This window comes from Mugil cephalus, chromosome 11 (assembly GCF_022458985.1).
Source record: "Mugil cephalus isolate CIBA_MC_2020 chromosome 11, CIBA_Mcephalus_1.1, whole genome shotgun sequence".
NCBI lineage: Eukaryota > Metazoa > Chordata > Actinopteri > Mugiliformes > Mugilidae > Mugil > Mugil cephalus.
The window spans coordinates 7,844,991-7,871,687 of record NC_061780.1 but is presented as its reverse complement, the minus strand read 5'-3'; the positions used below and the strand labels follow the sequence as shown (position 1 = coordinate 7,871,687).

General features: G+C 45.4%; 2 protein-coding genes across 2 annotated transcripts; both read right to left on the bottom strand.

Annotated features, from left to right (window-relative positions):
- Window positions 1-331: 331 nt before the first annotated feature.
- On the bottom strand, window positions 332-6,449 carry il11a (interleukin 11a). The gene is made up of 5 exons (XM_047599044.1): window positions 5,927-6,449; window positions 5,037-5,194; window positions 2,228-2,323; window positions 1,920-2,081; window positions 332-1,783 (listed from the first exon to the last, which is right to left on the bottom strand). Exons 1-5 carry the CDS (start codon window positions 5,931-5,933, stop codon window positions 1,604-1,606), a joined length of 603 nt encoding a protein of 200 aa, XP_047455000.1. The 5' UTR covers window positions 5,934-6,449; the 3' UTR covers window positions 332-1,603.
- An 11,437-nt stretch (window positions 6,450-17,886) lies between these two features.
- rasip1 (Ras interacting protein 1) lies at window positions 17,887-25,712 on the bottom strand. Its single transcript, XM_047599769.1, has 16 exons — window positions 25,448-25,712; window positions 24,743-24,864; window positions 24,034-24,485; window positions 23,605-23,865; window positions 23,260-23,501; window positions 23,011-23,169; window positions 22,320-22,524; window positions 21,874-22,172; window positions 21,594-21,755; window positions 20,860-20,900; window positions 20,402-20,556; window positions 20,149-20,261; window positions 19,024-19,318; window positions 18,738-18,901; window positions 18,510-18,651; window positions 17,887-18,411 (listed from the first exon to the last, which is right to left on the bottom strand). The coding sequence occupies exons 2-16, from the start codon at window positions 24,862-24,864 to the stop codon at window positions 18,233-18,235; spliced, it is 2,991 nt and encodes a 996-aa protein (XP_047455725.1). The 5' UTR covers window positions 25,448-25,712; the 3' UTR covers window positions 17,887-18,232.
- Between the last annotated feature and the right edge of the window lie 985 nt (window positions 25,713-26,697).

The following is a 26,697-nucleotide window of genomic DNA, read 5'->3' as shown; positions in this document are numbered from 1 at the left end:
ATATACACTCTCGTACTTTTCAAATTCATTCATAATTGGCTAATAACAATTAATGTTTATCCTTTTTGGTTTGGACCCTGCCGCATAGACTTCTGGGTAACGTAGTGCTCTCGCGTATGCTCTAATTTCTACATTTACGGTGCCGGCTAAACTAAGTTAAAGCTTAAACCAAACTAGGCAAAGGGATGTTAAAGACACACTCAAATCCATTGTGCACATTCTCTCGTATTTATTTCACCAAGGCACATATTTCACATTGAGGCCAATCAGTGTGTGGAAGAAGCATCTTGATGTTACAACAATAATTTAAGGTGATGATATAATAACAATAATAATAGTGAGTAAGAATGAAACTGTATAAAAGTACAAAAAGATGGGAGACTTGCTCCGCTGCAGCACAAAATAAATAGTTCCACAAAGTTACTTAAATAAATAGTCAATACTGTAACAAATACTAGAATAGAAATGGACAAAAATGATAGTGATAGGGTTTGAAAAGTAATCTACATTATATTGTAGAAAACAACATAATACACAAAAAGCACTGTATACAACAATTTACATTCTTGTACATTTATGTACACCTGTACAGAACATAGTGTCACAATACATAGTATTTTAAGGCTTTGGGTGTTTAACTAAAAATAACAAACTTTTCTACCCCAAAGCACAGGTTCAAAATCAGCCATCTTACTCTTCCAAGAGGCTAATCCTAACAAGTTTGTGCAAAGAATCTAATCAGGACCATCAGTGCTCAACAACAGGGCACATTCATACAACTTTACCACAATGTTAAGTATGCCTCCTCATGCAGAGCATGAGAAACAGGCATTGAAAATAGACGCTCCGTCTGTGGTACAAAAGAAAGCATTCACTCCTCCTCAGTAACCATCGCGACATTTGCAAACAAATTCAGTGAATTTGAAAAGCAAATCAATTCATCAATCGATGCATTAATACGTGGCACATTTGTCATGGTTAGCGTCCTCTAAAATGTTTACTTTAAGGGCACTGTAAGTGAGAGATTGTGACCTTGGCTGTCCTAAATGTGTGCTACATCTACTGGAGATGGTATTGGCTGAAAGAAATACATAAATGTAAAGAATATTAAGTTAATTTAAACAGAAGTCATTTGCAGAGCTGTAAGTTCAGGAAGTGCTACTGTGTTTTTCTTGAGGATCAGTGAGACACAAGAGAAAAATAAAAGATTACATTGATGGGGGTGAATAAGTTCACGTTAGTACAGAAATAAAAGTTAGAGTGACACATTAAAAACTTCAAATAAATAAAATTAAATAAATTACTAACAGTCAATAAATAAATAAATACATAAATAACATGGTCATGAACAAGGCCTTTCGGAGAGAGTTTGAGGAAGCAGGATATGATCTCTGTAGTTAAACTGGCAGTTTGCTTTAACGGGAATCTTGATGGTTGTAACTGGCTGCAGCATAATACATCCTCACGGGCTTGATGGAAAGACGTATTCTTCAACACGCATGCCACTGATTGATGGTTAGGCCTCTTAAGGGATGCCAATGAGTACAGTGCGCAGTTTCCTCATTGACCGAAGTGGAACTCACTATGCATCCTCACTGGCTCATCATTGCACTGCAGATACTTTGGGTTTGAGGCTGATGAATGCTCTGTATGCCCAGTCACAGAAGAGCTTGAAGTGTTGCAGAAGCTCGTGGCTGGACTGGAGGACGTCGAACTGATAGGAGAGGTGAGGGGGGAGGGAGGGGGTTGCTGGAGCCTGCACTGGTGCCTCCACTCTCTGCATCTTTGGGGGACAAGAAAGAGAAACAGACTGATTTATTTAATAATACTATCAAGCTGAGGCGATGTTAAATGAACATTTACTTTGGATTCAACGGCGAAGACAACCGAGGATCAAAAGAGGAAGCCCAGCTCTTTACCTGATGGGACAGCAGAGTGATGAGAGATTTCATTTCTCTGATCATCTCCGCCAACTTGGGCACTGGCTGGTGGTGGTGCTTCTTTGAAATCCTGTTCAGCCACACAAAGTGGTGCTCATACAGCTTCAGGTCGGCATGCAGCTGAGAGAGTGTGGGCTTCAGCTGGAAACAACACAGACATACTTTAGAGACTTCGCATGGGTGTGGTAAGATGTAACTGGCAGAAACAAGCCAACCCCTCTCCTTGTGCATGCACGCACATACATACGCAATGACACACACACACAAACACATTATCAGAGCATTACCTCAAGATTGTTGAGGTCACTGGCTGATCTGTTGCTCATTTCTGGCAGATACCTGAACCTGTGAAGCTCCACATCTGAGTCAAACGGGTGCTCCTTCTGAAAGAGAAAACAAGACACAGAGCAGCCCCGTTAGCAATTTGCATCAGTGCAATTTTACTCATCCTGAGACAAGTCACGGCAACATGAGGAAAGTATTAGTCTAGCACCTCGATTGGAGGACTGTTTTCTGTGCTTGGAGACAGTAGCTCTCACTGAAGGGAGTGTGGTTGATCGGGTCAGTGTGAGTTCACCCACATTCAGCCTCCCCAAATGTCAACAATAAGAGCAAATGACCTGAACCCACAGGATGTTTTCTGCTGGGAGTGAGGATAACAACATAGGCAGTGACTAAGAAAGCTACAAGTGGGACAGACAACACAGGACTGTAGGGAAACTCCAAGGTCACAGCTATAAAAAGATAGAATGACGCAGTGCTGCTGCCCAGCTAGAGTTGTGTTGTGAACTAAATCCAGGCTGAAGATGAGATGTCATGCGCATCACGACCAGCAGAGGGGGGTAAACAACCTGACTGCTGGTTTTCAGTATTCTGCTGGACATGGGCAGCTGTGCTCATCGGTGGTACAATTTAGTGTAAAAAGTGTAGGCCTGAATCAGTAATGAATGGGAACAAATGGAGATGACTGATGTAGAATGCGTCATTTCCAATCAGTAGAGGAACATAACAACATTAGGATAATGAGTGCTGAGAAATGTTTTGGATAAACAGGTTGAGTTTGCTTAATGCTTCCTTAACCTGTTATGCTGTTTTCTTTGCTCGACTGTTTGCTTCCAGTTGTTTGTGTTGATCGTTTTTCTGTTGATGAATGTGCTGCATTGTCGCTCATGTCTCTCCATCAGCATTTCATAAGAGCTCACTTATGTTCGCGGTCCAATGTTTAGTCTCCGTTGCTTTTGTCCCCCTTCATGCCTTATTTCCCTTTCCCCCTCTCCTCTCTCCCTGTATTGCACCAGGTGCACAAGCACATGCAACCCAGCATGCACATGTGCATGCATGCGCACACACTCACACGCTGAAACACACACACACACACACACGCACACACACACATAGAACCACTGGCTTGTCATCTAGTTGGCTCTCTGATCTCTTCATCTCTTGTGGTTTTTGCTCCATCTTTCTCAGCCTTTAATTCTCCCTCTTATCCTCCTTTTTCTTGCTCTCTCCATCGTAGACCATGACCTCACCCGACAGAACCTAGCATCCAGCCTTTTTCTTCCTGAATGCAAATACTGGAATGTGATAAATCTTTTTGATTTTTATCAAGTCACTTTGCTGTGGCGACCGAAAGCAAAACACTAAACACTGCACCTATACTACCATGACTATTTACAGAGCCCTCAATGCACACGCACGCACACGGCCACAAAATGCATGCACACGGTGCGTGCGTGTTTGCACCAAAACTCTGTGCATCCAACACGCACCGATTCACGCTCACACATATACATAATCTCATTGGGAACATAGGCCTGTGTGTACACACAGACACACATGTCTCTCTCTTTAAAGATTCAGTTTCATTGCCTTTTTGAAGGGACTTTCCATGGATTCCCATTCTATTTATCTTTCCTAACTTTGTCCTCTCTTTAGTGGAATTCCACACAAAACGGGGAAAGAAAATTTAAAATAAATCTTCCATGTTACTGAACACTGTCTAACACTGTCCCCAACACCCTTTGATAATATTTGCCTGTTCACATCTGGATTCCACCGCACAATTGCCTATAACATTGTTTTAAAGCACTAAAGTCGCTCACACACTTTCTGAACACTATGTACTGGCCAAGACTAGAGAGAGTATGTGGCTATTTTTGACTTTATCCTGTGAACAAAAGAGTTTAAACATTTGCATAATGCAAAAATAGAATCTAGATCAGTCATGTGTAACGAGAGATCCAGAGATATGATTCCGTTTTCTCTTCACCTGTTAAAACATAGTGTTGATACACCATCACCAGCTGGATCCAAAGTTCTCACATCTGATTTTCCCCGACTCACTCAACAAAATAGCATTTTGTGTCAGACTTGTTGGTTAGAAAAAAACATGTTTTTTCACAGTTAATTGGCAAAAAAAAAAAAAAAAAAACCTGCCCCTGCTCTCTTGAGACTTCCACAGTCTTGCCGCAGAGCATAAACATGTTTCTATGTAAACAGGCATGTGATATACTGTGCTGTCATTTCATAGACGGTACGCTACTAGAGTTGGTTGCAGGCGCGAGTCATTTTGTTGCACATTCACTGACACCTTCATTTAAATTCTCGGGCTTGGCCGCCAACCTCCCATCAAGCGTCATCAGCGGGGGTGACCAGGCGCATCAAGACGCTGCTGAGTCAGACCTTGTCTCCCTTGTAGATTTCAGCGTGGATTAAAAGTGAGATCACTCTGTCAAATCTCCCCCAAGGCATTTGCTGTCCTAATCTAAGCATGCAGATGGACTCCAGCCAGTCTGTCATCAATGAAAGCAGCTTAAAGCAAACGGAAGCCCTGAGCAAACCTGGTATAGTTGGGTCAAACAGCGTTTCTACAGCGTGATGCAAATTTAGTGAAGTTTGAAGCGTGGGGTTGCCTGAACTGAAAGCTAACATTAGCACCACAAACAAGTTAGTGAAAGGTCAATTAATGACGAGCATCCTCCTCCCCCGCCACGCCATCGATTCGATTAGCCAAAGATGGCCAGGGCCTCATTAGCCTCTCCTCTAATCAATGGCTCATTGGTAATGATCATGACGAACACGATCTTCACTTACCAACAGTTCTTGGGTGAGCTTCATTAAATTTTTGGTCTGATTGGACAGTTTATCCATGTCACTGGACCGCCGCTGAGGCACTGGAGATGCAGACGTGAACACAGGCAGCTGGGCCAATAGCAGCGAGAAGAGGAGCGATGAGGAGGAGTCGAGCAGCACTGCAGGGGTAGAAGAAAACGGAAGCAATTAGGGGAGAGGCGCTGTCATCTCGCCATAATGATAATGACCTCAGGCCACGGCTGTCAGCTTTCAGGGAAGATATTGCACCATAATATAAACAATTGCTCCAGACTTGGCAGAGGAATCCTGAGGAACTTCAGAGTCATGTTTTCACAAGCTGAATGCAAATCATTAAATCATCAAAATCCGGGCTTTGACACAGAATATCTCCATCACTTCTTTACCATAAGCAAAGCAATGAATGCTGCTGATTGTCACACCTGCAACTCGATAGGTACCTGAGCTGGTGGTATAAATTATATAGACCAAGCCAAGTGAACTCTCCTAACAGTAAGCTCATTCATTCTTTTCCTTTCAAGTTCAAATACAAGGTAGACTAAGTATTAAAAGGGAACCACAGCACAGTGCTGAAATGATGAATGCTTGATAATTACAGGTGAACCACAAGAATCGGAGCCAAAATAACACTGCAGGAGCATCTGAGCTCCCTGTCCTAGTGTGACTTTAACAGTTCACGGCTCGCCAAAGAATAAAGGTATTACCAGGCAAGCAATATATAAATAAAGTTAAATAAGATGCTAAGCTTTTAATCTGTTGTTTGTTTAAAAAAGGATATGGCATTTGGACACAAAATTAGACAAAGTTGAGCAAAAATAACATGTTAAGCAATTTTAAATTAAAACCCTTCGTGCAGTCATATAGTCACTTACATTTCATATTGGTCCAAGAGATGAGCAAACCAGCAGAGAGAAAAAAAATAAAAAAAATAAATAGTAAAATAATAAATAAATTGAACTCCGGAAATTGTCACGTGCTCCGGTTTCTTCTTCGTCTTCTTCTCCTTCTTCTTCTTCTTCGCACTCTTCAGTCAGAGTGAGGAGGAAAGTTGTCAGGACAGAATGAATGAGAGGGCAGTGATGAGTGGAGCACTCAGAGAGAGGAGGAAAATGTTATTAAAAAAAAAGTCAATATCGTCAAACTTTCTGTCTTTGGTAAAGTTTGAGAGGAGCCCCTGCAGTCTTTATAGAGTGCAGAGAGGTAGAGAGGCACTTAGACAGTTTGGAGAGCGAGAGGCTACAGAAATGCAGAGAGAGGGATGCGAGTGTGGTAAGTCCAATTTTTGCGCGCAGTGAAGTGTTTAGGCTTGTTTAAAACTTCCTTTATAAAGACGGCCTATGACACATCGGCAGTGACTCACTTCATTCATAAAAACACACACACACACATAGACACACGCTCTTTCTCCCTCCTCTCTCTCCCTCTCTCTCCCTCTCTCTTTCCTCCTCCCCTCTCTGCTGCCTGTCTCTCCCTTTGCGAAACTTTAAAAAAAAAAAAAATGTTCCGTTGTTTTTTTTCTTTCCTCTATCACTTTCTCCCCGTCCTGTCCCGTCCCTATCTCCAGCACTTCCTCCGTCGCATCCCGCTACCTGCGCCAATCAGTCCAATCTACCTCTTTTTATCTTTCCATCTCCAAATCTCTTCCCCTCTTCTCTCTCTATCACTGCACAGACGTTTTAAAAAGCCCATTGTTTTCGTGTGTATCAGCACATCTCGTGTAACCATGTATCTTTTGGAGCCTCCACTTTTACCTGTCCTTTCTTTTTCTTGCGCCTGCTGGCGATTTGCGTCTCAGGGGTGATGTGTCAGAAAATGCGTAGCTGCTCGTGTTTCAGGCGTCATGTCACATTCTCTGTATTATATTATAGTTATTATAGTTAATACGGCAAACACATTCCCAAATTTCTCTCCCTGTTTTTCTCACCCCTGGCTTTTTTTTTTTTTTTTTTCAGAGCCCCTCTTGAGACAGCAGCCTGTTATTTCCACTGCCCCCCCACCCACCTCCTTCTCTTTTTTTTCACTTCTTCTCTCCCTCTCCAGGGTGAAGGAAAGAGTGAGGAGTGAGAGACGGATAGGAGCAGGAGAGAGGTGTTGTCCAGACCAGGGGCCTCTGAAAGTGTTGCATAGAAACAGTGAGCGGACACACACACACGCACACACACGCACTACAGGACATTAAGGTGGAAGGATGGAGGGGTTGATGGGGTCAGCTTGTAGTGACACATGCACGTGGATGCGCTCGTATGAAAATACACCCAATCATGGCAAAAAAAAAAAGAAAAAGAAAGAAAGATTTCTCACATGCACGCACTGGTACATGCACAAACATCACCGCACGTACACACATGTGGAGCGGCCTGGAAAGACTCAGTCAGGTGCAGTAAAGCGTGGCCCGCAGTTGCAAAGGGCAAAACTGATTTTCCAGTCATCACAGTGGGCTGGTTAATCACACTGTACACACGCTGTACAGTATATCACACACACAGACACAAAGGGGAGAGAGTGAGAGGGAGCGGGGAAAGGGAAGAAAGCGATCTTGAGTCTGGGTGTGAGATTAGGAGACCCTCATTCACAGACGTACACTCATGGTGTGGTTAGAAAATAATTAGTGGTGGGCTTTGCGCGCGCACACCCGCGCACCCGTGCACGTATGCACACGGAGTTGCCAGTCCGGCGGTGGGCCTACACAGACAAACAAACACCCTCCAAACGATGAGGGCCCGGTGGCAACGAGTGGGTGGCAGAGTTGTTGTGGTTTAAGAGGGTCATGCTCTGTTTTCCTCGGGTCAACGGTGGAGAAGAAAAGCGCGGAGAGGAGGAGAGCAGGGGAAGAAGGAGAGGAAATAGATGAGTGCGGTTGGACGTAGGGAGATATTGACACACTCGCTCTTTTTAATTTCCCACATCAAAGGGACGTTTGAAGACACAGCTGGGGAGAGAAGAAAAGAAAGAGTGAAGTTAGTCACTCTCCCTCATTCCCTCTCCGGGCTGCCTCTCATGATGGGGGTCTCCTGGGTGGTTCTGAAGCGCACAGTCTTCTGTTAGGCCGTCCGCCAGCGCTGATCACTCACACACCATGACACAGGGTGGGTGCCCTTTAAGTGTGTGCGTGGGAGTGCGTGCACATGTGCACAGATGCCAAAGTAAAAAGGGCCGTGCATCTTTGTTTAGACTTTTGTTTTGTGTGGGTGTGTGAGAGATCGAGCACACAGTGGCGCATGCTTGTTGGAAAAGGGGGAATCCAGGGTTTGTGTAAATGGGTGTGCGTACAGTATATGTGTGTAATTATGGGTATGTGGTGGTATAAGTGCGGTGTCTGTATAACGTGCATGAGCATCAGTGTTTGCGTGTGCGTCTGTGTGTGTGAGAGTGTGTTTGTGTGTGGCCTTCATATGCTACCCATTACATCACCAATCTGTGTAAACCACCATAGGAGGAGAAACAGAGTGAGACACTCAGACTACGACCTCAAAGACATCAGAGAGGAAGGGGAACCTGTGACAGGGCCTGCCAGCCTGCCCTGCTGCCAGACAAACTTTACTCACACAAGCTTCACTCAATTCGCTCATGCCCTACACTGGGCTTCCTGTGCGCCATCGCACGTATTCGCACGTTATTACGCAGGCTTCACATCACCTGAATGCCTCGCTCTCTTCACTCACGTTTCGCTCGGTTTCTTAATCCGCACAGTTGCACAATTCATTCGAATTTAGGAGCGTCTGCGCGCTGTCCAAACAATTCAATATTCTACGGACAAGGAAGAACTAGAATAGGTGTTACAGCGGGAATTTTTTTCAGTGTTTACTTAAGTGTGACTGTTGATAGCAAATACCAAATCAGCCCATTCTGATAATGTTGGTTTTCCCATAAATGTTTATTGCTGTGGGTTAATTTCCATGTCCAGGTGGACGATAAAGTAGTCTTGTGGATTTCTCATGTTCTGCTTACCTCAGAGTGTCATAAGTCAACAGTGAAACTGTTGGCTGTGACGCAACACCCCTCCGATGGTAAAAGGGATTATAGGAGAAGGAGCCGTAATAAATTCATCATTTTTATGTTGCCCCCTCATTTCCTCTAGGGAATTCCAGCAGGGCCTGACTAAACAAACCCGAAGATTGCGTTCAAAGGGAAAACCAAAGGTCCGACCTATTACTGTTAATATTTACTCTCCTATAACAGTACGCTTTCAAGTTTCCCCATGACCTCCTCAACCTCCTCTCTTCTTCCTCTCTACTCCGTCATTCCGTCTCCCATTCATTCTCTCCGGCTCGCTCCCAAGCGGGGGACTCCAGCAGGGTATCCTATCTGGGGGCTGTCATGGTAACCCACTAAGCACCACTATCACTGCCCCGTATACCTCAAACTACGTCAGAGAGCAAGTGAGTGTCTTAATAGTTAGGAGGTTAAGATGAGAAATAGTGACACACAGGAGGGGGGGCTGCAGTCATTGGGCAATAAAGTGACGTCTCTGACTTTCCCTCTCGGTGTCAGAGATCGGTGTCGGCGCGTTGTTTCCCCTTTTCAAATGGATATATGAGCGACGACCCTCCTTTCAAGCCCCCCTTCCGTCTCCGCTCCGCTGGTCTTTAGCTGAGAAAATTCCCCATGGACGTGATTTACAAATTGTGCGTGTCAATTGCTCCCTTCCTTTTCCATGCGAGCAGCCCACTCGAGACAGATATGGCTGTTGTGTGCATCTGTTGCTTTGCCTTTTTATTAGACCATTAAAGGAGGGCATTAACCAGCATCATTACTGCAGGTTTCCTCCATTGGCTCGGCTCACAGAGCCGTGCAAAGGGCAGGATGCAGGGATGAAAGGGAGAGCATGAGGCAAACGTCTCTCCCGGCAGAAACTGGGGGAGCAAAATGTTTAAATCAGCTCTCTATTAAACACACGTTTACAAGGCTCATTTTGTTTGGAGACCGAACTCTATGGTATGTGACAAAACACAGTGCATGTGTGTGCGCATGCACTGTGTAACAGTGAGAGTCCGCTGAAACCCACTCAGTGTTGCTCACCTGCTCACGTTCTCCTCTCATTCTCACTGCTTCCAAGCCCTTTTGCGTCTGCCAGTGAGGAAATCTCTAAATGAACAAGTAGAAGCAATAGGTCACAGACGGAGTGTGAGAAGGAGAAGAGGAGGGGTGCAGCGGGAAGTAAGCAACCCACGCAAAAGGAACTTTTTACTGTGCAAACACTCTTTCCATCTACCCTGCTTCCTCCCTCCATCTCAGACTGGTGTTAATACACTGGAGAGCCCAGGCCTGTCTCGGAGCTCCTGCTTTCTCCTCCGGTTCTCCCTCCCGCTCCCCTCACCGCCATTCTCAGTCGCCCTAAACATTCTTTCCTCCCCTGTCATTGCGTGTCCTGTCTGCATCCCTCTGTCTCCTCATCTCTTCCTTCTCCCTTTCCTGCCTCTTACTTTCTCTTTCACACACTCGCTTCCACTTGTCAGCCATCTCTCCTCCAGATCTCGATCTGTTTATTCTATCACAGTCTGGTGCACAGGAGGATCAATCCAATACGAAAATGTCACGTGTAATCAGGCATGGACATGTAAACAGTGATTTATTATTATTATTTTTTTAAAAAATCTGGCTGCAGTATCTTTGCCCCACTGACCTTGTAGAAACCTACAGAAAGTAAAAGTTAAAAAAAGAGCAGAGTGAAAGTGAGGGTCCTATTTTTGGTGCATTCCTCAGTGAGCGGAGCAGTAACCCAGAGACATTTCTCGTGCATTTCCTTGTCAGTCTTGCACCATTTCTGCGGTGAGTTACTGCATCTGTGTGTGTCTGTGAGTGATGTAGGCTGTATCAGAGCTGACCACTACTTGCCGGCGCGCCGTGCGTCTGCGTCAGCCACACATTGAGCCCGTTGTCGTGTTATTCTACGGAAGCTGAGAGCTGCTGACAAACACACAGGGGAAACAGGGAGGGGTGTAAGTGTATGTGTAAGGGGGAGGTGGGCCGGGTGAGACGAGGGGGAAAGAGTGAGAGGAGCGGGAAGACAAAAGGAAGAGGACTTTTGTGACGTCACAGCTTGCCCTGCAGAGTCACATTGTCAACGTGACATGACCTCAGTCACATGGAGGGGAGGAGGATGCCCTTTAATAGACAGATGGACACTCGCATACACACGGATACACAAGCAAACTCACACAAGACACATGTGCTTACGTCTGTTAGACTGTCCCCCCCTTCGTTTAAAACCATTTATAACCCACTATCCCCTTTAAGCTGACATGGTCTGGCTGTTTCTCTGAATGCTGACGCACTTCAGGCCCCTCCATCACTGGCCATTCATTAAATTAACGCTCATTACACACTGACAATCATAAATCAACCCCCCACAACAATGATAGCAGATAACACAACTTATAACAGAGCACATGTGCCGCTCGTTCCACCGACGATTTCCTGTGCGTCAACCATAGTGTGTGTAAATTTCATCATAACTAAGAGCAAACACAGGAAAGGAAATTTCATATCCGCATGTTGTCACTGTTTATGTTTTGAAGAAGCGTTCTTGATGGGGACCGGGAACTGAGTACACCGGTTTGGAGGCGCATTTGAAAATGTTTGGAAATCCAAACGACTTTTCTCCACATTCAGCAGGCTGTGCTGTGACCGCGCAGGGAGGAGAGGTGGACCTCAAGTTCACTGAAATGTCAACTTTGGTTTGAAGTGACTTTGACTAAAAGTGGTGCAAACAGCACAGAAGATACACTGTGGACTTTTTTAGATGAAACTGTCTGCAGCGGTTGTCCGATTGCCTTTTATTTTTTGTATTCTTCTCTTGTGGAAGGAAAATTTTAACTGTAAATGTTTATTTGAATTGTGAACTATCTTTCCCTCATACTTCTCCTCGGACGTCCTATCTTATCTCTGGAACAGATATGGAAGTATTGAGTTTGCGTGCATTCTTCTTAACCACCATTATCATTATCTCCAGCTGACAACTTGACTGCCATTTTTTAGCTGTATATCCACATGCCCTGCCACAACACCACTGTCTCTTGAGCTTTATTTTCTTGAACTTTTATCCTTGTGGGAACGCAGAAAAGCTCTTATTAGTATGCAGTCAGGACACAACATTTATCGTTGGAGGGCTCTGACTAAGAGGAATGACATGAAATGTGTTCTAATTTCTATTCTTGTTTCCATTGTTTATGTGCACTTTGACCCCCTTCTGTTCCCAATTAGCCATAAACTGCTCTGCTGGGAGACATATAAATGCCTTGCATGTCTTCCTTTATCAATAACACTGTGTGAGTCAAGGACCAAAAATGATTGCTATCCAGGACTTGCTATTTTTGGCACGGACTTCACAGACATTATCATTACACCCCTGCTGTCTCCGTCTTTTAATGCACCCACCCCTTCTTTCGCTCTTTGGCTCCTCATCCTCCTTCTGTTCATTAATCAAACTGTCCATCCTCATCAGAAGGTCACACGGATGTATGAATGATGTCTGGCCTCAGCGTCTGCCTTGTATTACAGACACCCTTGCATGTGGCTGGACCCCCAGTAGTGCCAGGAAGCTTGCCAGGAATGCAAAGAATGGCTCAGCAAACGATAAGAAGGAAATTCCCTGTGGCAGACTCAACTAAACCCCAGGAAGAACAGGAGCTCCGACATTCACTGTGAGAGAGATGACGACAGAGGGTGAGATGGAACAGGAAGCCAGGACAGACATAGGTCTAGGTTGGACTCTTAAGACAATAAACATAGTGACAGTGGTATCCTAGGAAGTTCAGCATGATGACGGCGATGGAGCTGTGACACATGTGGAGAGAAAAGAAAGAAGGGAATAGGACGGCTTGGGATGGTGGGACATAGATTGGTGAGACTGTCAAGGGTCAAAGGGCTAATGAGCACCAACAGAGGTGGATTAGAAAAAACAAAGTGATACCATGGAAGAGAATGACTGAACAAAGATACCAACATCAGAGACATAAAGCAGACAATCATCTGTCTAAAGGGACATGAGTGTAACTGGGAAAGGAAGAAGGCGTAGAGATAGAGGCATGTCACAGGAAAGGTGGACCCCTTTAATCAGCCCTTGATTGGCTGGCATTGAGTGGGAAGAGGAGGACACACACCTCACAGGCAGATTGCTGCCTGGTGAGTCCTTAGGTTTGACTGACAGCACGTCTTTATGACTCACAGTCTTGACTTTCCTTCTGTCTCCCACCACATGTCATCTGAGAGGCTTTTGGGCTTGGTTTAGCAAACACAACGCAACCAAACCCTGATCCAGATTAGCGTCCCCTTTGTAGTGACCTGCTAAATCTGATGTTACATCAGCGTCTGCTAACAAGCCTGCGTCCCTTTAGTCTGGCTGCTGGTGCTGATTTTCGCGGTGGGCAGTTGGTAATTGTTTTGAATTGCCAAACTGCTGCAGGAGGGATTGGATTACCTGCCAGGGTAGCCCTCCCCCCCAACTTGTTTCCCTATTTCCCCTGTGATTACATCATCACTGGGGCTCCTTCGTCTGTGAGTAAGCACATACCTCACAGTCGAGGGGGAGGCAAGAAACATTTTCAATGTGTTAGAAGAGAAAGGGGATAAAGGAATATATGGAGCAGGGCAGGAAGTGTAAACAGCCCTCACTGTACATGATCTTCTATTCACTGCCAATGGAAAGATAAGGAATGGAGAAGGAGTTTGATGGTGATCTAGTTTATGCATGCAGGTGGGTATGTGTGTGCCTCTGCATGTTTGCGTATTGTTCGTATTTGGCCTAAACCCAGACGTTTCTGTATCCACATCATAAATAATGAACAACCTAAAAGGAAATGAAAACATATCCGTATAAAATTCCCCAGGGTGTCGTATCTTGTATGGCAGTTGCTCGTTCCAGCAATATCATGATCACAGCGTAGACCTGGGTCTGTGTTATCTTATCTAACAAGTTGGGATAGATAAATAATATGGTAAATAACACCGATACCACAGCCTGGGCTCCTTCACTCAGCAGATATTTACTAATAAATCAAGTGAAAAGCTTGACTACAAGACACACAAGTCCACTCCCAGAAAACTTTCATGGGTCAGGTCCACAAAGTAGAGTTTAATAAAGTGAAAAACAATGAGATGAAGGCCAACGCATGAGAATGGAAGAAAGTGGGGTCAGAATTCAATCCAGTGAACGTGGACAGTTTTGCCCTTTTCTTGTATGTTTTGGTCAAAACCTCACATAACGACTTAGTGCGGTTCCCTGGCTTGTCGACCCATCTGAAACAGCTGACATAAGGCAGATAGGTGGGTGTGTGAGTTTTGAGGTGAGGCAGTGAAAGGGCTCAGGCAGACAAGAAGGAGTTTTTTAGTAACTCAATTAGAAAGAACCCCTGGGAAGTTTGGACGACTGACAGCTGAGGTGGAGCCTCGGGCAGCCAAGCAGGAGGGAGTGTTTTCATGTGTTTATGTGTGTGTTTTCCTTCACTACTGGGACTTATATATATGTCTGCCGGGCTGTCTCTCAGGACCTCATGTGAGTGTGACAGGGGGTTCACTCAGGGGTATAAGAACAGGCCCTGGAGACGACCCGAGGAACACCTTTGCTATCCTCCGGGGAGTGATGCTTTTGAGGTGCGGCCCCCTGCCACCCTTCACCTCCAATGTGCCGAATCAGTGGAAGGCAGAAACCCAGAGAGTATCCCTGACACTAATATGGAAAAAAGCCTGTTTGGAGTGAATATAAGGGCAAATATTATTCTTCCTGAGCGTAACCACGGCGAGCACCTCTGACCTGGCAGTGAAAGTGCTGAAACAAAAAGCCCAAAGACTTTTTCTGCGCCATCAAAGCAGCGCTACATAAAATAAACATGGCCATCAGATTACCACGCTGAACACGGGGCCACGTTAGCCCGCGCCGGCCGCCCTGCCGCCCAACCCCATAGCTCTATGGGAGTTAAGTGTGGGGTCCGCTCAGTCAACACCATGACGCAAAATGGAACAAGCCTCTGACAGAAGCCCCAGGCTGATGGAATAAGGCCCCTACCCACAGGCCCACAGGCCCCCCGGCCCGAGAGAGACGAACTGAGGAAGAACGAGGGACAGAGAAAGAGAGAAAGACGGGGAAAACAGGAGGATAGCAGACGAAATGAGGGAAAAGGTAGATGAGGACAGGACTGCCCGGTCCAAATTGGCACCACTGGCTTTGTCCCAAATGGAACAGCGCACACATAAGCGTGCTACTGCTTCAGACAACCAGAAGCAGCAGGTCAGGACAGACAGCCGCCAGTGGACTGAAGGCCGGGGCAGGGCAGGGCAGGGTATGGTACAGTGGTTGGTGGTGGTGGTTGTAGCTGCCAGTGAGACTGTGAGGCTTAGCTGGATAGCCCCACTAACAGTGGACAGCCTCAGCTTGGTGGATCTGACCTCACAGGGGTTCTTTTATATACCTGCGTGTGCTCGTATGCACTGGTGTGTAGGTGCATGCATGTGTGCCCCATGTGAGTTTATGTGTGTGTTACACGTTCGGGTGACGTAACCAGGAGTAAACAGATCTGTCCGTTGAGAAAGACCAAGGCTTTTCTCTTGGCCTTTTAGTCACCTCACTGAGGCTCTGCTGTCCATTTCGTCCACGAGTCTCCCCATCTCCAACCTCAGCCACAGTCTGTCGTCTGTCTGCGTCTGACAGATTTCCCTCCCAGCACCTCTGACCTTCTCTTCAGTCATCTCAAACCTCACACCAACTCCTACTCTCTCAGTCTGTTTTTTTTTTCTTTTTTCTTTTTTTTTTTGCCTGTGACCCAGCAGAGATTTCCTTGTTCTCTTGTTTCCTTTCTGGCCTTAGCAAAGGAATCTGGGGCCATGCACATTATTCCGAACTCACTCTGCTTCATTGTAGCTCCAAGTCTTTGGTGACTGTCTCTCATCCTGCCAGGTTTTTTAAATATTTTCAGTCTGAGACCCAAAAATGAGAAACCAGATTCCTGCGACTTCATACTTAACACTCTCTCCTTTTTACCGGATAGAATATGTGTCACAGCCTTCCTCAGTGACCCCGTGGTCACCATACAGCCTGACCTTTTCGCCTGACATATGACTTGAAAAACCTCCTTATTCTGCAGGCTTTAGGATGACGCAGTGCTCAGGTAAAGTGTTACCAGATCACAAATAGATACTGAGGCCTTGCCAGGTTGTAGCAGTTATCGTTAAGTGTGAGTGCCACAGGCTTTTTCTGGTTCCTGAAAATGACTCCTGTGTGTACAACAATGAACACAATCACTGTGGTCCACTGGGCCTCACACCAGCAGCATTGCATTACCACGCTTGCCTCCCTACTGTTCCCCTTTTCTTTTCATCCTTCCCTCTTTTCTCCTCTGACTCAGCTGTTTTGTAGGAAACTCCGTCTCTTTGAAGAAGGGAAGAATCTTTCATTACTCGACAGCAGGGCGAGAGAAGGAGATGATAGAGACAGAATAACTGCCCCATTGTCTTCACCCCCTCCTTCTATCCACCAATGATAATTGTGTTGAGCTAATTACAGAGAGCTGCTACAACAGGTGTGGAACTCTGCACCTGGGTAAAGGAGTCTACTTAATGCGTGTGTGTGAGACGGAGAAAATGTGTTTGTGACTGAGCATTTCTGGGTGAAAGTGTGTATGACATTTGCTGTGCGTCAGTGATCGAGATCACAGAAAACTGTGTGTGTGACACATGCTTACTAAACCTTACATGATATATAGTGGTACTCAGACATTGGTCACCATACTGTCCCACAGACTACTGTACTATCACAATCACCATGGACCTATACCAGCCTGAAGCATCTGTGTTTAATTATAAAGCTACAGTCTACATCTGTATGGCATTACTGGAAAGTTGAAATTAGCACACAAACACAGTCTCACTCTCACTCATACACCACATTGAATTTCAAATGAGAGTGATTACAATCACCTAATTGATACATGTAACCACAGGGAGCCTCTCCTCGTGATTCATAATCTATAACCGGTCCTTCTCAATAGCATGTTTTTTGATGTCAGCACTGTAAGAAATTGGGGAGACAGAACCGGAGGCAACAGTGGTGATGTAAGCAGGGGTTTCTCACGGGACTGGTGTTTTTTTGGGCTTTTTACCGTAAAGGAACTGATCTGTGGAGCTGACCGGAAGAAAGGAAGCCATTTGGCCGCACGCCAGAGAAGGAGCATGATAGCTTGAGTTTTCTGAGACGTCATAGGGATTCACTCTCAAAACAAATAAAGTGGTGAACTGCGTTCTGTAGACGTCTGGCTGGCTAGACAGTGAATCTGACTGGTTATGACAAAATTGTGACAGAAACGAATTCAAATTACTCACTCTGATGATGATATCACCTGTCTGCTGTCTGTTCATGACAGCTACCGGCTACTTTATGCCTAATGAGCTTGACTGTTCTTTATAGGGCCAGAGGATTGTACCACATTAATGAAAGTGGAAACCCTACCAATCGGTGTGTCACATCAACCAAAGGGAAATTAAATTCTCCCCTGCTTTTAAGTCACCAGCTTTGGCCTTTACGACAGCTTACCTTGGTCAAGGTAGCCTTTGCGTGTGGTCGTCACAGTCTCATTTGCTTTCCTGAGTCATGACCCTGCATACAATGTTACCGTTATTACAGGAAATGAGAGTGTGCCTTTGGAGCAAACGATAATGTAGCTGTATGATCACCCCCTTAGTCAAGCAACCTGCAGACTCATCATTTAACGTCAGCGGGGAATGAGTCCTGCATCGCCACCTTGTGGAATATTTCTTTGGTAAGTAAGCTCAGGCGAGTGCCAAGCCCCAGGGGCCCTGCTGTGGGAAACAAGCCTGTCAAAGACCATACGGAAACTGTAAGTCTTGTAGACCAGAATTCACCGTTTTATTAAAAACAAACAGTTTGAAAACATACATGGAAGCCAAGTAAAACAGCCATGTAAAGCATTACACTACATGGCCCAGCAGACATGAGGTTTCACTCCCTGCTTTAAAATAAATCCTATAAAGACATACCTAAGCCAATATATTTCTTTTACTTCACAATAACTAAATGAATAAATGAAATGTTATGAAAATGAAAAACAACAACCAGGCGATAAAAGGCAGAATAAATGTCTGCATTTTTCTGGTGTACAGTGTGCTGTTTCTGGCAATATCTGTTTTACTTCTAAGAAACTTCCACAGAGAGACAAATATGGGCTTCCTCAAAGTCGAGTCCTCTGATTGGCAGGGAGCTCGTCCTGGTCGAGTCCCCACAAGAAGGTGCGGAGACGTGTAACTTCCTTTTGGAGCTCAGGGCTCGGGATTGGCTGGGAGAGGTCGAGGCGTGGAGTCTCATTTGGCAGAATAAGAGGAGGATGGTCCAGAAAGCTCTCAAAGATGTCTAAAAGATGACAACAGAATTATAAACGGTTATATCAAATCTCACGGTTTCATTATTTCACAAATGTTTGAATTGTCTGTATTTAATTTATTTGTGACCTCCGCTAAGCTCTGTGCCGGGAGGTGGAGCCCAGGATGCTGGTGGGGCTCTGGTCGGTCCCAGTTTGTAATGGGTGAGCAGGTGGTGTAACTGAGAAGGACTTAACAAGGCATGGTCCTCTTGTAGACTAGTCCAGGATGACTGGAGGAGGAGAAAAGAGGAGAAGATAATACTGGGTAATTCTCGAATAATAAAAGACGTTTGTACTGCGCATGTAGCCATGTTACCTGGATGAGACGGGTCTTGGGAATGCACAGGAAGTTGACCGTGATCGACAGTTTCTTCATGAACTCAGACGCTATGTCTCCTAGCCCTGCTCCCTGAAGCCAGTCCAGAACCAGGTCCAAGTTTGTACGAATTTGGACCGCTCTGGACCATGAAAACAGTCCATCTGAAAGAAAAAGAGAGTGAAAATATGCAATTTCCTGAGAACAAAAGAAAGAATCTTCCTCTTATCCAGACAAGAACATTAATTCTTAATAACACATTTCTTTAATCCACAGTTCACCTCACCTCTCTCCAGCAGAGTATTGAGCAAAGAGGTGTTGGTGAAGAAGAAGAGGTAGCCGAAGGTCTGAGAGGTTAGTGGAGGAGAAAGACACGCCTCCCGCGATAGCATCAAAGAACAGCGGTACACTTCCACCAGTCCAGCGACCTTGGGCGGCAAGGCGGACACGTCGTCCACCTCTCCTTCTCCTTCTCTCTTCTCCTCGCCATCTGCACTGTGAGCTCCATCCTTGTCCTTCTCTTTGTCCTCACTGGAGAATGGGTTGGTGTCCAGCAGCGCTGGAAGAAGTGAGTAGAGGGTCTTTGTGGACAGAAAGGAGAGAAGGTTGAGCTAATTTGTAACCGGGAAGGAGACAGAGTTTTGTTTTTAATTTTTAGCCACTCCATTGGTGTCCACTGGTGAACTGATTTTCCTTCTGGTGCGGCCATCAGGTCTTTTAAACTAGCATTCATCACAAAATGCCCAATGACATGGTAAAAAAAAAAACTGTAGCGACCTGATACACTGATGAGGCTTAACATTATGTCCTAATATTTTATTGGTTCGCCCTTTGCTGCCATAACAGTTGTGACGCATTGGAATGTCCTGTGAGCGTGTCCTGTGTCCCATCAAGGAGTGTCATTGCCATGGGATGGGGGTGCCTGGTATGGTCTGGTCTAGATGGGTGCTACATATCTGAAGTAACATCCACATGAATGCCAGGTCCAAATATTTCCCAGCAGAACGCTGAACTAACACTGAATTTCCCCTCTCCCTTAAAACCTCAGTGGTTTTAATGTTGTGGCTGATCATTGCTAGCATTGTGAATACGTTAGCATCTAGCAGCGCAAAATCCATACTACCTTCTAAGCAGCTGGTTTTGTGAAAGCGTCAAAATGAGGTAGTAAGGCCTAAATATGGTCGAATTGTGAGTGAACTGTTCTGCAACGATACAAGTCATGAAGGAAATAGCGGAGCTGCCTCACAGCTGGAAAGAATTAAAACAAATTGTGGGTGGCGGTGAGACAGTTCCAGAAAAAACTATATGCATTATGTCTTCCTAGAGACATTCTGCTGCCTAAGTTTAATTAGAAGTGGCGTTTTAAAGTAACAGTTTAACTCAGACATTCAACATGACATTTTTTTTTTACCTTGGTGAGGTGATATACACACTGTTGGAAGGTGTGCATAATGACGTCATCCAGCTGTGCCAGAGCTTCTGAGCAGGTGTCCATGTCAGCTGTCAAAACTGGATCCCCGGGGGCTTCAAACAACCGATCATTAGGATCAATTACAGACTCTGTGTCTGCTTGCATTTCTACACGGAGGCCTTGCAAAGTGGTAATGTACGTGTAGCTGTCAAGCCTCTGGACGTGATTTTGACAATAATTCTGCTGTTCTCACCTTCAAACTCCCACTCTTTCTCCATGGTTTCAACTTTGACCTGGAAGAAGTTGAGCAGCTCTGTGGCGTTTGACATCCAGAACATGAGGGGTCGAAGGTCGGACGACAGTTTCAGGACGTTCGGCATGCTTATCTCTCCCTCTTGCTCTGTTGAACTGGACACAGCATTTATGTTAGGCAAAAGTTATGTTAGCTGTATAATCATTGTGAACATTCTCCTGTCAGTGTTGTGTTTGCGCTTTAAAGGAGAGACACACCATACTGCACATAAAAATAGTCAGAGGTATTTTTATCCACTTATATTCAAGACATTTTTCAACATCACCCTGTTACAATGCTTTCATCATACCACAAAAATTTACCAGAGACATAACAGCACGAGCACAAATGTATCATAAATCACTCAGCAGGAGATCTCTAAACAGAGGAAACATTACGTAGACCAAAAATGTTCTTACTTTTGCGTGGGATGCTTATCCCCAAATTCCTTAATGTTATCCTGTAAAGAGAGTTGGAGACAGAAGACAGGAGAGACATCTCAGTGTGGAGGTGGAGGAAGGGGGGTGGGGGTGGGGGTAGTCAAGCCCTGCAGCCAGGACAATTACACCACATTTTCCAGGAGGAGGGAAGTGACATCAGCTCATCCTTGCTCCTGTTCACGAACCCAGCAGGCCGCAATGAAGGGCATATGTCTGTCTGCTGGTTTTCTCTCAGACCGAAAGTGGCAATCTCAATCTGCCTACCTTATGATTTTAGGTCAAGTTTGTTTAAGCACGGTCTGGGTCATAATGTCATGAAATACAATCAAAAAAAAAGAAAGAAAGAACGAAAAAAGCACAGGCCATTCTTTCTGTTAGCCATTAGCCATCCGTGGCCTCTGAAATATGTTATGAAGTTGCTTTACAGCAATATTTTATACCTTAAGCTATTGGTTCCTTTCTGTGTGTGTGTGGTTACGCTGGCAGAATGCCTCTGCCCGTTAGTCCATCACTTTGGTCCAAACTAACGAAGTACTGGATGAATTACTTTGAAAATTCACAGCGAGATTCATAGTCTCCAGAGGATGAGTCCCGCTGATTTGTCCTCTAGCTCCACCTGCAGGTTTTTAATTTGTCCAATACGGACTTAATGAGCCTGACACAGCTTGCGTTTGTTGCAGGTTTTATTTTGTATTTATTTATTTTTCACTCACCCAGACAATTTCTTTTATTAGATTGGCTGACTTGAGTAGTATCTGTGGTGTGAGAGCTGGGTCCAGGTGTTTCGAGGCGTGATCTATCATGATTGACAGGAGATACGCTGGAGCTAAAGGCCCACCACCAGAGTCTGGAGAGGAATTTTTGGAGATTATCTCCTAAGAGAAAAGTACAAAGATAAACAGTGATATATGTCGTCAAAGCCCATTTCCTACTAGATAACTACAGTCAGACACAGTTAAGTGTTTATTTAAGCCCACCGTCTACCTCTCTCACCTGTAACAAGGCGTCTGCGTGACGAGGGTGGAATTTCAAAACCGCCTCAGTCGATCCCAGGTACTGCCTCAGTGTTTCCTGTCTGTCCAGCAAACCTGAAGGGCAGCAGGTGGTGGAGGTATCAGCCTGCCACGGCAGGGTCAATGCCAGCGGTGGGGCTGGAGTCACACGGGGGTCACGGTACAAGAAGAGGAAGTGGTTCCCCAGACCAATCACATCTCCGGGCTTTAGGGCGGTCTCTCTGTAAAGGGCCACTCCATTGTGTGTAACTGCGCCTCCTCTGAAGGGCCGCATCAGAGCTGGGATAAAATGACATTTGCACAGATATTACAAAAAAATAATCCCATAAGGATTGCACCTTGTGTAGATGCACAGATACATTTTGTATGACACCCAATTAACGGCAACATGGATCTAAACATGACGTGAGGCCGGATCGTTGGCACCTTGTCCAGTGGGCGTCTCTGGAACAGCAGAGTCTCTCCTGATCAGCAAGTGTCTGGCCAGAAGGTCAGGAGCAGACAGGAACGTGTCCACCTTCAGAGGCCTCTTCCCCTTCCTTTCTCTCTCTCTGTCCTTCTCCCTCTCCCTCATTGTGGGTTTCCTCCCAAACACATGTGTATGTCCCGTCATGATGTACAAAACAAAATCCTAAACAAAACACACAGTGGAGAGTCAGGGAGGTCTTTTATCTTTTAAGTGATATAGATATAGTTTATATCATGCATCAGAAGCCGGCCGATAAGGTATGAAGTGTGTCACAGTTTGCTACAATGGGGACCTGTGTGAGGTCATTGTGTGAGATGGAGTGATGTACACAGAGGGCTTTTGTGCATTCGGTGGATAAACTGCTGAGGCATTGTGTTTGTCTGAGGCTGTTTTGTGCTGGACGGTGAATAGGCGAAGCTTGGGGAGGAATGGAAACCCGATGGTATTCGGTGATTGCAGACATGCAGGTATGATGTCACGTACAGGGTGTGTGGATGTGTTGAAGATCACATGCACCTTGCTATAAAAGTATATGTGGCAGTGTGTGTGTGTGTCAGTTTGTGTTCATGTGTTTACATAGTGATACGTGTGTGGGGGTGTTGTTTGTGAGTATTTGTGTGTGTGATATCATCTGTCAGCATGTCTTGCCTTGCTCTGATCGTAACCCTGCAGCAACAGGAAGTAGGGCCGGTCTGTGGGTGGAAGGATCAAACTCTGTGACATCACTTCCAGGTCACAGGTGGAGTAGTCCCTCTCATCCTCCTGGTTCGTCCATCCAACCTTAGCCTCCGCTTTTGATGCTCTTATCTGTAACAAAAAGGTTCAAGATGTGACATTTAGAAACCGAATGCACGATTACTTCAGTTTTTCTTAAATGCATCATCCTCTTCCGTGTACCTCTCCTGGCTGGGGGTTGATCATGCTCACGATGTTCTTCCTGTCGTGCGTCACTCCACTGTTGTTAGGTCGGTTGCCAGAACCACGGCCTTCATTGCTGACGTTGTTTCCTTGGCGACGACGCAGGCTCAGGTTCATGTCACTGATGCTCCTCCTGAGCTCTGTGTTTCTTCCACGGTGACCACGCTCACTCTCCTCCGGTCCGCCACCTGACATCATCCTGCTCCGCCGCCAGCGCACACCTGTTGCCCAGACAATCAGAACATCTATAAGTTTTTCCCTGTGTTCGAGGGCCAAATTGCCCGTTGCGTGCCACCATACCTGCCTGCTGAGTCTTAAACATACCTTGGTAGTTCTCTCCCTCCCTCTCACGCTCCTTCTCCCTCTCCCTCTCTTCTCTCTCATAGTCTTCTTTCCTTTGGATTTCAAAGCGCCGCTCAAATCCATCCTTAGGCCTCCACATGTCCACCAACAACAAAGGACATTCCCATGGGGCAACGCTTCTCCGGCACTCTGTCTCCCATTTGATAGCTCCATCTGGTTGCTGGATGGGCTTTCCAATGACATCACACAGCAGGAAGTCCTCAGGGCTGTGCTTTTGGAGAACTAGAAGATAATGGAGGAAGGGTAGACGAGGGGGAGGGTAATTATTTTTCCATAACACCGGCCTTTTTGTTTAAGTAATTCCCAACTGGTCAAAAGTTTTTGAGCAAACATTTCTCAGCAATGATTGCAGTAGAGGTCCATACGAGAGAGAATTTCCCTCTCTCCTACCTGCGTCATCCGTCTCCTCCCTCTCTCTCTCGGTGTAGCGAGTGATGACCTGGGCGATTAGCTGCCTGGCTGTAGAGTGAATGTTGGCCAGCAGGGAGCGATAGTTGGCTCCACTGGAGAGAGCATCCCCATAGATCTTGATCAGGCCTGGGGCGGAGGAAGAGGCAGGGGGCAAGTAATGGTGGGAGGAGGGGGCAGCCGAATGGGCCCAAACCTCTCTCTCCCTCTCCCCTACGGCCCGGTCCCGGTCGCTGTTGGAACGCCCCCGCAGGAAGAGATGGGAAAGGCGCTTTGTGCGGGACTGAGGCCCAGCAGGCCGCGGCCTGAGGAAGGCCGGGGAAGGAGATGGGGATTGGGTAGGGGAAGCCAGCGAGGGGGTAGAGTTAGAAAGGGAAGAGGAAGGAGCAGAGGGGGCCTCGTGGAGGGAGGCTGCGTCAGAGCTGGTAGTCGACCTGGGAACAACAGAGGAGGGGAAGACAGATGGAGGAGAGAGGAAGGAGAGAGGAAGGGACCAGTCAGCTGTGAATTATGACTGACCAACAAGGACTAAAATTAAACAGGGAAGGTTCAGTAATCGTACTAATGACCTCAATAAGATAAGATAACAAACTGTTCATTCAACAATACTCATCAGGCACTGAACTGTATACGTGTATACATGACAAAACAACAGGAGACACAACATTGGGTTAAACAACTTCAGACTGACTTGACAGAGACAGCGCTGGGCCAACGGCCACCTAGTTTGGCAAAGTGTTTCCTCGGGGAGTTGATCCACAAACCCACTGGGAAATGGAGTTTTCTGAAGCGAGGACTGCCAGAACCCTCCATCTGACAAAGAAGATAGCACATATTGAGGAGAAATTACTTTTTTCTGTTTAATAGTCCACCGTATTTTAAGATAAATAAAATGTTTGCCCTAATCTACCTTCATGCTACGCCAAAGGATGAGAGTCACCAATCCCAGAAATGAAACAATATAACAATGGAATGATGTAACCCTCAAAAATATCAACAGGATACCTTCAGCAGGTTGTCAACATGGTGAAAACAAACAAATTAAATTAACCCACCCACCCTAGCAGCCCCTGGAAATCAGAGTTTGTATTTCCCATTCTCAAACAGGAAGCATGTTTTGCAGGACTCGGGCCCAGCTGTCGCAGTGACAGGGAAAATCCCACTCCAAAGGTCACTGCCTGTCCATTTCTCAGCAACACTTCAATGTACATTATCAGTTATTGTCAAAATGCTCACGACAATTTAAGAGCGCGCATGTTTTAGAATAGTTTTTTGTGCTACTTAAGGCAGGAAATGTGGTGTTTTTCTTTTTTTTTACAGGCCTCCTCTTCTTTACTCAAAACTCATACAAAAAAGAGAGTCACAAGATTTGGTTTGAAAAAAGAAAAAAACTTACCCACAATCACTTCTGATTTCTTTGTGTGTTATCGTTTGCCACCAAAATAGAAACACGCCGCTCAAAGTATCCTAAAAAATTTGTACGTTTCCTTCTCCTTACGACAAAAATCCATTTTCAGACGGGCTCAGCTCCTCAGAGAGGTACATACTGTAGACATCTCTGCTTTTAAATGTCCATTCGCTTAATCTTTTCTTAACTAATTATCCTTTTTAGTTTTACTTTCTGCCTGAGCAAGATCGGCTGCCTCCCTCCCTGTGGCTCTCAGCTCTCTGGGTCTATACATAGAGAAACGGGCCCATTGTTCTAAGTGACAGAATTTCCTTCCTTTGCTTTGGACAACACCTATATCCTGACTGAGTGAAAAAGAGAGGGAGAGATTGGTGGAAAGTGAGGGAAGGGTAAATTTACACGCACGTATGCGTTTGAGACCTTCTTGGGAATATTCTATACGCTATTGTTCAGCGCACTTTAATCCAGATATCTACTTGATGATCCGCCTGGATAAAACAAAAATGTGCTTCTCTGTTTTATTCTAATGAAGTTACTTGAAACTGGGCCAAAGAGCCTCCACGGATTATAAAGGGACATCTGATCCTGGTGTTGTTTGTTTTTGTGTTATAGGTTGTGGTGAGAAATCATTCACCGTGCATCACAAAAGCCTAGAAGTTATTGCCGAAAAGAGGATGAAGGAAACACACACAGCGAGACGGGAAGTTAGAAGGAGACACCTGTGATCTTTGACTTGGTCTTCAACAGGAGGAAGTTGATGGAAAGAGAAAGGACACTGTAGAGGTGTCCCAGTTCTGGGGCTCGGCCATCTGAAGGGAACATCACTACACCAAATTCACCAATAGGTTTGTTCCACTGTTACCTCCATTAAGTGAAGTAAGAGAGCAGATACGTTTAAATGTTTGTAAACATATAGATAAAATTTCAATAGTATTACATTATTACAGTAAAATGAATGGGCCACACACTAGGAAGATGCTGCTTTATGTCATTTTTTCCCTTATGCTACGTTTGACCTAATAATTATATATATAAGAAAATACTATAAACTATTGCAAAGAAAAAAAAACTTAAACAAGAGCAGCTGGATTTGGTGGGTTGCTTGTACATGTTTTGCCACTCATCCAAACAGTCTCTTTAGTTGGATGAATGATTAAATGCCTTCAAGACACCTTCCACATCCAATTACTTTTGTTTCAGCTTTGTTTTGGGGATAAATCATCATATGCAACCCGAGA

Excerpts from the sequence above, each read along its gene's own strand:
- rasip1 (XM_047599769.1), bottom strand. The coding sequence starts at position 24,864 with ATGGAGGGTTCTGGCAGTCCTCGCTTCAGAAAACTCCATTTCCCAGTG. Across the intron at positions 22,173-22,319 it reads AGAGACGCCCACTGGACAAG|CTCTGATGCGGCCCTTCAGA; the intron begins GTGCCAACGATC and ends ATTTTATCCCAG. Across the intron at positions 18,902-19,023 it reads CAATACTCTGCTGGAGAGAG|ATGGACTGTTTTCATGGTCC; the intron begins GTGAGGTGAACT and ends TTTTTCTTTCAG.
- il11a (XM_047599044.1), bottom strand. Across the intron at positions 2,324-5,036 it reads AGCTCACCCAAGAACTGTTG|AAGGAGCACCCGTTTGACTC; the intron begins GTAAGTGAAGAT and ends TTTCTCTTTCAG. Across the intron at positions 2,082-2,227 it reads GTGACCTCAACAATCTTGAG|CTGAAGCCCACACTCTCTCA; the intron begins GTAATGCTCTGA and ends TGTTGTTTCCAG.